Raw genomic sequence first — 12,955 nt, 5'->3', positions numbered from 1 at the left:
TTTGTGGTTCGGAGGGCACCATTAGACTTGTTGGTTTTAAGACTACGGCAATCAAGCTGGGGTGTGGTGAACGTAGATCCAAAAAATAGATCATAATTCAATTTTTGAGGAGTCACAATTATGTAGTAAAATTTTCATGGAAATAGACATTAACAAAAGTTCTCGATTCACCCATTTTAGGGACTTTTCACGTATATTCTTATGTCCATCTCAAGATTTTTTTAATTAGTATTAACTGTGGGTTGATTATCAAGAACGATGTAGCATTGGATGTTAACCTACAGTTTAGGCTTTACTTATCGGAGTGGTGTTGTATTTTTTTTTTTTTGTTATTTCTTGTAAAAAAATTAAATTCTTTAGGTTGGCTCCTTGCTGATTAGTCTGATTTCAACTTGATTAGTCTGATTTCATTAAAATCACCACCTATGCACCAGGGTATTTGGGATAAGATTTTGGCTTGTAGTAGTTCACTCCATAATTCCCTCCTTCCCCTAGGATCCTTTGGAAGATCCTTTGCTACTATGCAAAGAATGTGGGAATTAGTAACATTATTTAAAAAGTTTTCTGTAAAAGTATATTGTATATGCTTACCTTGCAGCTCTGTATGTCATTGATAACTCGGAATATTGTTGAGGAGGCCATGAAAATTCTAGGTTTTGATTGTAACCATTGGAATGCCTCAGGGGTTGCGATTTCTCCCATCCCTACAAACGTCGCCGTTGTGAGCAATGGAGATGTGATGGTTACTACAGCATTGACCAAATGCTCATCCATTGTTTGCACATATCCTTTATTTAACCACTCGGTGTCAACGTCGTAGCATCTTATTACATCTTTGTACTGATTTGAATGAAGGACAAAGAAAAATAAAAATCAAGAAGAATTGAGTTAAAATAAACTTTTTTTTTTGCTTTGCAAGTTAAAATAAACTTTACTAAATAAAATAAGAAACTTAAGCAAAATCTTGAACATTGTTTGTAATTTTATTCATTAGTTTTTCTTTTTCTTCTCCAAATGTGTCAATCACTTGAGTTATGTTAAATAGTTTTGTAATTTACTTATTGTGCTAGAAACTTACAACTTTTAATTTTGATTGTTGGATCCGAAAAAAAAAAAAATGCTTAGGAAGTTTAAAACTTGAACTTATTATGATGGTTGTAGATAATCAATTTATGTGATTAAAAGGATATTATATATGAAAATATAAAAATAAAATGCACATATATTAGATGGAGGGACTTGGAAATTAACACTCTAGTAAGGCTGGATTTGAGAATATCAAATTAATCCCATTTGTTCATGATTTGGTGGAATTGTGCATACATGAGCTTCATCATCAGTTCCTCTAAAAGAAACTATCAAGTTGCCAGTTAACGACAAAACTGCCATTTCAATGTCATTTAAGTGAATTTTTTTGTAAAATATTTATGAAACAATATTAATTGTCCCAAATAAAAAACAAATTAAAAAATAGAGAGAACTATTTAGGGCAGCCGGCCATACTGTGCTTCTTCTAAATATATTAGACGCCGTAGTTTAATTTTTTCTTTGCCATCTCCTGGTAAATTTCATCATGAACATTTAAGAGAGCCTCGTAGTTTGGCTTCATGTACTTTGGGAGTTGATCAATCGCATTCATGTCACACCTAACACCCGAGCACTTGATGTCACACAATCATACCACCTATATTCAGGGAAGAGCAATGTGCTAGACATGTTCCAAAGTTTACACATCCATTCTTACATCTTCATAAGTACATAGAAAAAATCACAACACTATTTAAGGGTCCCACCAGCACTTATCAAAGATCATCAACCGCGTTAAAAATCATGTTGATCGAGCAGTGATTGATATATTTTCGAACCGCATTTATTTTGATATATGAATGGGTTCTAATCCAATGTTGCAATCTTTTTCTAAAGGTGAATGCATTGTGATCAAATCCAGTGTTGCAATCTTTTTCTAAAGGTCGATGTCCTCGGAATAGCTCTAAGATGTGAACCATTTGGATCATCAAGGTGAGTCCAGAAAGGATCCGAAAATAGCCAAACTAAGTTATCAAAATGGATCCAAAAAGAACAAAAAAAAAAAAAAAGCGAATTTTTTAATTTTGTCTCTATAGCTAGCAATAGTACCTCTGCACTGCATTTGTGAAACATTTGAGTTCTTCATAGGTACCATGAGCCTCATAGATATCATCTAGAACATATATCATTATTATAATTTTTGTGAGAACCAGACAGGCAAGAGAGTTTTGCGGCTCGAAACAAACTGCTGTAGAATAGAAAAAACACTCCACTGTCTCTCACGTAAGGAATATGTGGCCGTAGGTCCCAGTCTTTCCACCACCTAAATATATGTAAGTAGAATGCATGGTTGCATATGAGTTAAACAAAAAAACACTTACAGGGAGCCCATGGTACACCCCAATTAAAAGAATTAATCTTCTTCTGTTGAGTGAGTGTGTGGGTAAAATGAGCCTGGAAGCAGAATGGTTGCACCCTGAAAAGGAGAAGCATGCATTTAATCTTTTCTCTGTTTTGTTTTTTGAAACGGCAATCTTTTCACTGTTCAAAGCGCTCTCAATGTTTTAATCTTCTTTTTTTTCCCAATTTCGTTGTTTATCTTTTATGATAAGCTGTTTCTATTTTTCATTTAGGAAACAAAAAAGATTGAACAGAGTTTAGATTAACCGGTGTCATTGCCAAATATAAATAACATATACGCACACACAACATATTTTCTTTTAATAAGCACACACAAAATACCTGGAGATCTGGCAGAGTTCTTCCTTGTGTAACATTTGTAGTCGATTCCTAGAAGCATCCTTTTCATAAACAGAAATGTAATGCCTAGCTTCAACTCTTGGAATTTCCCTTTGGAGTGGTTGGTACAGGCAGTGGCGACTCCAGGATTTTGGAACCATGGGGTCATTTATTTATAAGCATATATTTTATTACTCCCTCCGTCCCAAAATGATTGTTCGGTCCGCAAAATGGAGTGATAAAAATAATGCAATTTTTTCAAGAAAAAATTCAAACTTTTTCACAAATTAAAAATACTCATTGATATCTAGTAAGTTGTTAAAAAACTTTTGATTTTTTCTTGCAAAAATTGAATTATTTTTAACACCCCGTTTTGCGGACCGGACAAACATTTTGGGACGGAGGGAGTATCAATTATAAAAAAAATCAATGGTAATGACAACTAATAATCTAATTTTGACAAAAAACACATCAAAAGCTCAACAAGCATTTCAACTAAAACAATAAAAGATATCAAAAGGTATGTTCTAATAATCTTATTTTCAGTTTCACCCACACTAAAATAAACTCAAGAACTTCTACAGTTGAATTCAACGGGTTCCGCATTTTGAAATGTTGTATGATAGTTTCTTTGTCGATAATATCAAATACTTCTTTTACGCTTGCGTTTTATTCTATGTGGTGTCTTAACTTTTACTAAGGGTTACAAAGAGGAGTAATTTTCAATAGTCTTGGGCCCAACATGTCACGACCCAAAACCGACCTTGGAAGTCGTGACCGGCCAAGCGGGTGTTAAGCCGCCGAAGGCCTGCTTATATTCTAGTTTAGGAATTTCTAACATCGGCGTCATTTTAAACAATAGAATTCAAGTATGAGGAAGCGTAGAATAAATAAAATAATCCAGAGCTTCTAAGTGTACAAGTATAATAGTTACAAACCATTAGACAATACACGATTCTCCACGGTTATTCTAACACCTCATTCAGCCACAACTTGCAATCTATCTTAACCTGAAAAATTGGAAAAAGATTTTCAAAAGCCGAAGCTCGGGTGAAAAACGTATACTAAAGTTACAAGTTTGACCATGGAAATACCCCACATTATAAAACAGTTCAAAGCAACAATCCAAATATTTCCTTGAACATCCGGTACATGCATTTTAGCCCGCAAGCTCATTTTTTTTTGGTCCAAAAGATGGACCCTTTTCTTTTCATTTCTCTTTCAACTTTTACAATTTTGAGCAATAATAGCATTCAACAGTATTTTTGCCAGTCGGTTGGGGAGCGACCCCATTGAAGAGTTGTAAGATATCATTACCCAGTGATGCCTGGCTGCATCTCCTACCTTATTACTTCACGCCACTAGTATCTTTACCCGTCCCCAAGCGCTCGGGACACCGTTCGAATGAATTATATTATCACGAGCATATATTAGCAATCAGTAAAATTCAAGTTTCCAAAACATATTGCCATGGTCTAATTTAACTGAAACTCAAAAGATTTATAAACCAGCCATTGCATGCATTAACATCAATTAAACCAAGTAGGAAGTTCAAATTTCATATTTTCCAGCAAAATCAAGTAATGGCATCTCATTCCAAAATTTCAGAAAATACATGTAATTAAGGTATGCGCAACTCACCAAAAAGTAGCGTCTAGCTCATCACGCGTGCGAACTACTCCATTGAGTTGATACCTAAGTAGAAGCGCACTGATTCTCACTAACCCAAAAATATGGCTAAGTAATTAGTCTAAATTAGGACACCCCTGTAGGACCAATAACAATTAGTTCCCAAATCTCCCACAAAAATCCAATTCTCAACTTTTTTCACCGATTGAAATTTGAAAAGGACCATAATGAAATGTAGTTTAAATGACATGAAATATTTATCCATTTAATACTCTAATTATGAAGAAAACGTCAAAAATAGTAACTCCTGTGAGTTTGTCCGACAATTCTGGAATATGTAAGTATAAATTGAGGGGATGGGACCTAGAACTCAACAAGCAATCTGATCCTTTGTCAAAAATAAGTATCCTCTGAGATTATAAAATGGGTTTTATGGTGTAGGGCTCAAAAATTAGGAGTAGGGATCAAGAACAATGAAGAATAGAAGGATTCAAATTTACTGATTAAGTTTCCTTGACTTCCGAAAAGAAATTGATGTTGAACGGTGATGGCCACGGCTGGACCAGATCTTAAAGGAGAAAAATGGCCGCCTCCTTCTCCTGCACGCGCTCTCTCTCTCTCTCTCTAAACGGTGGAAGAAAAGAGGGGTGGAGTTGATTTCCAAATTACTAAGTAAGTGTAATTAACTAATATAATATCCTTATACAAGACTATATATACTTCGGTGGATTCAAAAGTTGAATCAGCACCCATTTCACCCATGCATGCCACATGCCACCACAAAGCACCGCGTTGCACCACGTGGCGCTTCGCGCCCGATCGTCGCTATTCTAGTCCGTTCGCGTACAAATTCCGGTTTCCAAAAATTCTCATAATTTCAACATAAACAAATAAAAATATGAGGATCATTGTAGCGTTGTTCAATTTTCAAGGCAAAATCCTAATATAGAATAACTTGTACCATGTATCAGATGTAACTCAATTGTTCCTTAGTATTTACAAAATTAAATTAGAATTCACACATTCATTTGGATCACGATACACTTCGCGTAGCCTAACTAACTATTAGAATTAAATTAGAGTGTCGAGTCCCTATTTGGATCACGTGACTAGAATTTAGAAGTTAGGATTTTACACAACACCCATCAATTTACCATCGAGGATCTTCTAATGATCATAAAGGATACTCACAATTCGAAGTGGATGAGATTAATTTATACAACACCATACATTTTTGCGGGATCCATATGCTTACTGGCGGAATATTCCATGGAAATGTGTTGTATTTAGGAGTGTTGGACCACCAAATAATGTTTCTCGAAGGAGTGGGTGGGTTTCACGTGAAAAAATAATCTAGTGTGGTCATCAAATTGTAAAGTGTGGTCATCAAATTGTAATGGGTGGTGCTTTAAGTATTAACTTTGACGAGGAAAGGGTTGGTTTCAAGTGGAAAAATAATCTAGTATGGTGTCTGATAAGTGCCAAAATATACATATTTTGGCTCTCCAATCTATATTTATTAGTCTTTTATTTTTGTTAGTCTTTTATTTTTGTTAACTGATTTTTATTATGCGTTTTTATATTTATAAGTTGCTCGAGCCCGTTGTCCGAGACTTTGGATAAAAAGAAGATTTTGAAGAAGTTTGGGGTTAAAAGTGCAAAATGCTTTAAAGTAAATTTTGTGAGTTATTATTATACAAAGTTCGAGGAGCTTTGTGTAATAAAATGATGTCTACCCTATATAAGCAATGACCTCAGCAGTAGCTTTTGTAAAAAGGTTTTGACGGACGAAAATAGAAGGACTGCGGCAGCTTGGAAAAAAGGGGATTAATTCCCATGGAAAAGAAGAAAGAACGGGGGTTGCCGTGATTCTTCTTGGGATCACGCACGACGAGGCTGCCGAACGAGCTGCAACAGGATTTCTTTGTTCCGAATATTATTTAGGTTTCTCATGAGTTATTTTTCATTCAAGTTTTGAAGCTTTATTTAATTACTCGCATTCCGATAACTTGTTTTAATTTCTATTCTTTATAAAAGTTGTTCGTTGATCCTTGTTCAACTTAGATCTTTTATTTATTTTTTTACCTCCGATAAAAAGCATGATGCAATTTAGGTTTATTTTACTTTTTGTTTAATAATGTGTGAGTAGTTATATAGGTAGGATCGTGGGGGTGATTAGCACACCGTGGCTAATTCGGGCACTGTTCCTTTTATCAAACAATGAAAAAAACGATGTTAGATTGAAAAATACTTTCTGCGGACGAACCTGGGCATCGTTGGAGCCCATGTGAACGGGGGAATGGGGGTCCAAAACTCATTATTCGCTGCGCATGGGTATACGGCGACCAAAGGGTCTCACATCTTGCGGGGTATCTTTTTTCAATATAAAATTAAACGTTTTTAAGAACTCCAAATAGAGCAGGTTAATCCGGACTAGTTACAAGTGCTATGAATCCTACGACTGTACCTCCTCTCAATTTTCTGTACCTCATCGTTGGATGCCGTTGATTCCCGCGCAAGCCCACTCGGTTTTTTTTTTTTAAATTTTTGGACTGCTCGGATCGGTCGTTCGATGGCCGGAGACAGCCCGACGCGGCCGTAGGTACGATTTTGGTGCCGGACCCGTCTGTCCCTATAGCAGCACTCATGTACTAATAAAGAGTGATTCACAAATGAAAGTTCTTAATATGAGACAATTGATCTCATCAAAAATAATATGGCAGCGTCATTTTTAAAAGTTAGCTTCAGTGTTGAAAGTTTGGGCTTGATGAAGAAGGGATCTGGAAAAAATGCCACATTATTTTGATCCAAAAAATGGTTTCTAGCTTTAAGAAACTTACAATACTCTATATGTCATTGGATCGTTTTTCTTCTTTAACTATAAAAAGGGTTGCTTACTGGAAGACAAGTCATAGCCATGTTGCCTAAAAACTCGAAAGTGAAGTGACACCATGAACAAATTATCATGGAAAACATGACTATAATATTCCTCATACTTTGGAAACATGTTCTCCAAAAGCTCTTCAATCTCTTTCTGGAAGAGGTAGGAAACACCATGGCGTTCAAGTGCATCGATCAGAACCATCTTCTCTGCTCCTGATTTACCACCTCCAACATCGTCATGATCTAGTACTAGCATATCCTTCACTTCTTCCTTCAACACTTCAACCTCTTTACTGCATTTTCCTAGTAACTGCGTCATGTATATATAGCAATGTCGAAAATGCAATTAGCTTTAGAATCCTTCAACATATACTAACCGCAGATAATAATGTATAGGAGTGTCTTTTTGTTCATTTTCCAGTGTTTTGATTCCACAGAAAATGTGAATTAGAAAGACATTGAACTACATCTATGTAGCTACATAACAATGTGGAAATCTTTCCCATCTGTACTACCTACATAAAGGGTCCAAAGCCTCTCTAGTTCGTCTCTTTGTGACCGACTCATTATGGGTTCCTGCTATATATACCGTGGTATATATCACACCCACAAAATCAAAATTCAAAAGCATCATAGAAGAGAGGCCTCCAGACCCACTTGAATTTCTATGCTAATTACCTTACTTCATTCACTGAAAATCCAGAGCTTTGGCAATGCACATCAAGTAACCCAAGTAACAGTTGACTTTTAGTGCCCGTTCGGACAAATAAGTCACAGTGGCTTATTTTTTGTCCTTATTCAAATTTTTTTCGTATCACTTGGCTTATTGTCATTTTTTTGGGGATTATTGCATCCTCACGACAAGAGAAATCTAAAAAGTAAAAAATTTTGACCGAAATTCAATTTTTTTTTGAATAAAGACGAAAAAATTGGCTTGTTGATTTTTTTTCGTCTTTATTCAAAAAAAATTGGATTTCGGTCAAAATTTTTTACTTTTTAGATTCCTCTTGACGTGAGGATGCAATAATTCCCAAAAAAATGACAATAAGCCAAGTGATACGAAAAAATTTGAATAAAGACAAAAAATAAGCCAAAATGGCTTATTTGTCCGAACACCCATCAGAGTTGTGTGATCTAACCAATTAAATACTCCTTTGTTTTCTTTAACAAGAAAAAATAATTTTACTAATCAATATATATCGTAGAATATACAAAGACTAAAGGGAATGGGTGCGAACGGCATCAAATATGGTCTGGAAGCATGCATATGCAAGAAAGATGATATTGAAATACCTGGGTATCTAAAGTAAATGCGGAGAATCGATCTCCCCATAAACTGAGGGGAAAGTTCCCTAAGGGGCGAGGAGGCATTGTAGGCTTTTCCAGAGATAGAGATGATCCATTGTCGTTGGTGAAAGAAGGAAAAAAAAACAATACAATTTACGCGAATGAATATTCAAGCTAAAATCGCGAGTCCTTTTAAGAAGATTCAAGCTCTCTCTGATAGAACAACAGCTTGATCGTTTGTGACGGTTTGTCAAATGTTTTGAGCTAATAACTCTCCTTAAATAGGATGAAACCCAGCCTCCACCAGATAAAGCTTATCTCTGTAAATAGCTTAATTAACTAAATTATCCTTCAAACTTCATCTATATTTATTTTATTTCTGATTAATCCTACAAGAAAAATTACATGGGGTGACGAAATGATTTTGTCGCTAAAGAACCAAATTTTGTCACCACATTTCATCACCTATAGGTAGACGTTAAAAGGGTATTGGTAGTTTTAGTGACGAAACTTTTCATCATGCTTTCATCACTAAAAGCGACCAAAGTAGAAAAATCAGAGGAAAGAAGATTTTTTAATAGTATAAATTTTTTTAAAATAAAAAATAAATTAGTCTTAAATTTGGTGATGAAAGACCAAGTTCGTTGCCCAAAGTTACTCTTTCGATGACAAATTTTGAGTTTTGCCGCCAAAAGGTACCCATTCTCGACGAAATAAATTTTTTGACTCTAAATGTGTTATCTTTTGGTTAGAAAAGAGATTTCGTCATTGAATGGTACTTTTGGGTGACGAAATTGTGAGTTTCGTTGCCAAATACGAGTAGTATGTTTGGGTGACAAGATTCTTTTCTCGTTGCTAAAAAGGTTCAATTTGGTGATGATCAAAGAGATACTATTTGGTGACGAAATTGGGATTTCGTCACAACGTTTTGTCACAAAATGCCATTTTTGTTGTAGTTATTGGGGGTAATTAATAAAAGGCATAAAGAATGACTAAAGACTTTCCGTTTGACAAAAAAAAAAAAAGACTAAACAAATTGTGCTTTGTCACGATAACCCAGTGATAGGCAACTACTCACCTAATAGAGAATCTAATGACACTTCTAGATCCCATTTTTAAACCGAGTTGAGATTAAATTGTGATTAGTTTTCTAATGTATGAGTGATAAGTGCTAAAATATGTATATTTTCGCCCTCCAATCTATATTTATTAGTCTTTTATTTTTGTTAACTGATTGTTATTATTTGTTGTTATGTATAAAGGTTGCTCGAGCTCGATTTTCAAGATTTTGGGTAAAAACGGAAGGTAGCAAAAGTTTTGGGTCAAAGCGCGAAGTAGATGAAACCCAAGGGCCTCTATGTGATTCTTCCCTTCAATGCCTGTAAAAAAAACAACTTTTTTTTACCCTACCGTCTACGTGGGAAGCAGCTTTTAAAAAAAAAAAAGAGTCAAAAGCAGCTTTAGCTTTTGGAAAAAAACGGTCGGCAGCAGCTTTTGAAAAAAAAGGGGGCGGCTGTCAGCGGAAAAAAATATAAAAGGGAGGACAGAGAGCTGCGAGAAGGGAGAACGGAGGGTTGTCAGAGAAAAACACAAGCAGCGATCGAGGGTTAAAGAAAGAACAGGGCTGCAATTTCTCCCACTGTATTTTCAGTACACACTCCGACCTTTATTTTACAGTATTGATTTCTTCGAAGCTTTGTTTTTCTCTTTTAAGTTTTGTTTAGATCTCCGCACACCGGTAACTCGTATTGATTTCTGTTCTTTATTAAAGTTATTCATTGGTATTTAATTAATTGTTATTTTTTTGTTTATTTTTCATCTTGCGTAATAGAATCATGTTTCAATTTAGGGTTTCTTTTGTTTATCACATAATGATTAGTGAGTAGTGATATAGGTAGGGTCGCGGGGTGATTAGCACGCCGTGATCAGTTCGGGTACTGCTCTTTTTATCAAACAATGTAAAAATGATTTAAGATTGGAAAAATACTTCCCGCGGACGAATCTGGGCATTGTCGGAGCCCTTGTGAACGGGGGAATGGGGGTCCAAAACCCATTCTCCGCTGCGCATGGGTATACGGCGACCCTAAGGTTTCGCATCTTGCGGGGTATCTTTTCAATCCAAAATTGAACATTTTTAAGAATACCAAATTGAGCAGGTTGATCTGGACTGGTTACGAGTGCTATGAACCCTACGACTGTACCTCTTTTTAATTATTTGAAAAGAAAAGTTATTTTTCTTAAGTTTTAGTTAATCTCAAACAAAACAACAAGGGGTAGCTACCTAAGAGCTAATTTTAATTCTACAACCCGAATTTTTAGTCAGCACACATCACCGTCTCTGTGGATTCGACTCCGGACTTACCGGATATTATGCTGCGTCGATCTCCGCCCTACGCTTGGGGCAACCCATTAATTTAGGACTAGGAAATCGGTCAAGCATTTTTGGCGCCGTTGCCGGGGACGGTTACGTGTGTTAAGAATTCGGGTAGTTATTTTTTTATTTGTTTTTTTTTTAATTCTTTATTTTTTTTTAAATTGTTGAAAAGCAAAAAAAAAAAAAAAAAAAAAAAAATGGCCCATTTTGCGGGGAGGTATGGAGGTTATGCCAACCAATTTGGGTATTCAGTGTCACTGCCTATATTTTATGGTTTTGCATCAGAAAATCATTTTTCGCATGTTCATAAACTTGAGGAGGTTTTTGCTAACGATGAAGTGGCTCTTTTACATGTATTCCCAGCATCTTTGCGTGATAGTGCTTTAGATTGGTTTAATTGTTTGAGTCCAAGATTGACATGGGGTGAGATTGTAATACAATTTTTCAATCATTTCAATCCCTCATATGAGACTCACATGCTTTTACAAGAACTATCAGATTTCTCTCAACATGATGATGAGTCTTTGTCACAGTGTTGGGAGCGATTTAAATTTGTTGTATTCTCTTGGTCATTTAATTGTGAGCTTGGCAGTCTTCTGGTTATCTTTTGCCGTGGTTTAAACCTTAAGTCATGCGAGGTGGATTTTAGGTCCACTGACGAATTTCTGGATAAAACCCCTGAAGACGCTTGGGATTTCTTAGATGAATTAACCCAAAAGCTCCAATTTTGTGAGTTGACTGAAAGTTCTGAGGATACCAGTTTTGATGGGAGGGAAAAAGAGGAAATAGAGCCACCTTATTTTGATCAATTAGCTGATTCTCTTTCTTGCAATCAAGTTGAAAATTTTCAAGTGATTAATTCTTGTGTAGTGGAAGATGAAACAACAGAGTCGCTTGGAACTAACGAAATAGTTAGTTCGCCTGAAGTGCAACAGCATTCTAGTATACTTGAGATGGATTTTCATGACACGACTCCTGAGGAGTCATTGCCAATAATTGTGCAAAATCTACTTGTTCTTGATGATCAAATACCCCCAGCCATAGATATTGATGTCATCACTCCTGTTGAGCATCCACTATTGCAAGAGATTATCACGTTAGAACAAATTGACTTTCTTGGTGTTGATAATTTTAATATGGTTTACCATTCATTTTTTCTGACACTCATCAACAACTTGAAAGTTAATTTAGTTCGAAATATGCAATTGGTGGAATTTAAATTTCAAATGCGGCTAAGGCCATTAAGATATTCTAAGTATTTGGTTTTGTGGCATGGTCGCATACAATTTTTAATGGAGTGCTTGAAGTGGGTTGAGATGTTGATTTTGATTGCTCTTCGTAGTGTGATGAATGATTGGATTTCACGTGATGGGAGTACTGAATGTCATTAATTTTTTTTGTATAGTTTTTTTTCTTTTCTTTTCTCTTTCTTAGATTAGTTACTTTTATTTTATTATTATTATTATTTTTTTGTGAGGACTAACATTGCAGGATGCTTTGTTCAAGTTGGGGGGTCTTCTTCCCACTATATTATTTCTTGCGTAGTTCTCCGTTCCGAGGTGATACCTTTTCCTTCTTTTTCTTCCATGTCCTATATTTTTATTCTTTTGTATTCAATGAGGACATCGAATGGTTTAAGTTGGGGGGATGGATTACTTTGGTAAGTTTTTCACTCTTCTAATTCTTAAAAATTCAAAAAAAAAAAAAAAAAATTGAAAATTTTCCTTTTCGCATGTGATTTGGCACTTGTTGTGATTACTTGTTGAATAATTGAGTTGAGGTGTGTTGCCTACCATAGTGATATTTTTTTATTTTTTTATTTTTTTATTTTTTTATTTTTTTTTTTTTTTTTTTTTTTTTTTTTTTTTTTTTTTTTGGCTTGGTAGTTTTACTTGCTAGCTTGTCTTAAGAAGTTGATCATGGCACTTTTGTATAGCACTATTGCATGTCACGTTTATTTGGGCCTTGACCACTTGTGAATTGTGACTTAACCAATCTTGATGGCTAGATTAGTGG

At 35.3% G+C, this 12,955-nt stretch overlaps 2 protein-coding genes across 2 annotated transcripts; both read right to left on the bottom strand.

Moving 5' to 3' along the window:
- Positions 1-1,522: 1,522 nt before the first annotated feature.
- LOC131309584 (valerianol synthase TPS1A-like) lies at positions 1,523-2,927 on the bottom strand. Its single transcript, XM_058336199.1, has 4 exons — positions 2,770-2,927; positions 2,274-2,350; positions 2,137-2,200; positions 1,523-1,646 (listed from the first exon to the last, which is right to left on the bottom strand). Exons 1-4 carry the CDS (start codon positions 2,925-2,927, stop codon positions 1,523-1,525), a joined length of 423 nt encoding a protein of 140 aa, XP_058192182.1.
- Positions 2,928-7,195: 4,268 nt separating this feature from the next.
- On the bottom strand, positions 7,196-8,817 carry LOC131309910 (valerianol synthase TPS1A-like). Its single transcript, XM_058336614.1, has 2 exons — positions 8,572-8,817; positions 7,196-7,588 (listed from the first exon to the last, which is right to left on the bottom strand). Exons 1-2 carry the CDS (start codon positions 8,647-8,649, stop codon positions 7,274-7,276), a joined length of 393 nt encoding a protein of 130 aa, XP_058192597.1. The 5' UTR covers positions 8,650-8,817; the 3' UTR covers positions 7,196-7,273.
- Between the last annotated feature and the right edge of the window lie 4,138 nt (positions 8,818-12,955).

This window comes from Rhododendron vialii, chromosome 12a, assembly GCF_030253575.1.
Source record: "Rhododendron vialii isolate Sample 1 chromosome 12a, ASM3025357v1".
NCBI lineage: Eukaryota > Viridiplantae > Streptophyta > Magnoliopsida > Ericales > Ericaceae > Rhododendron > Rhododendron vialii.
The sequence above is the reverse complement of the archived record's forward strand: the minus strand, read 5'-3'. Positions and strand labels throughout refer to the sequence as shown.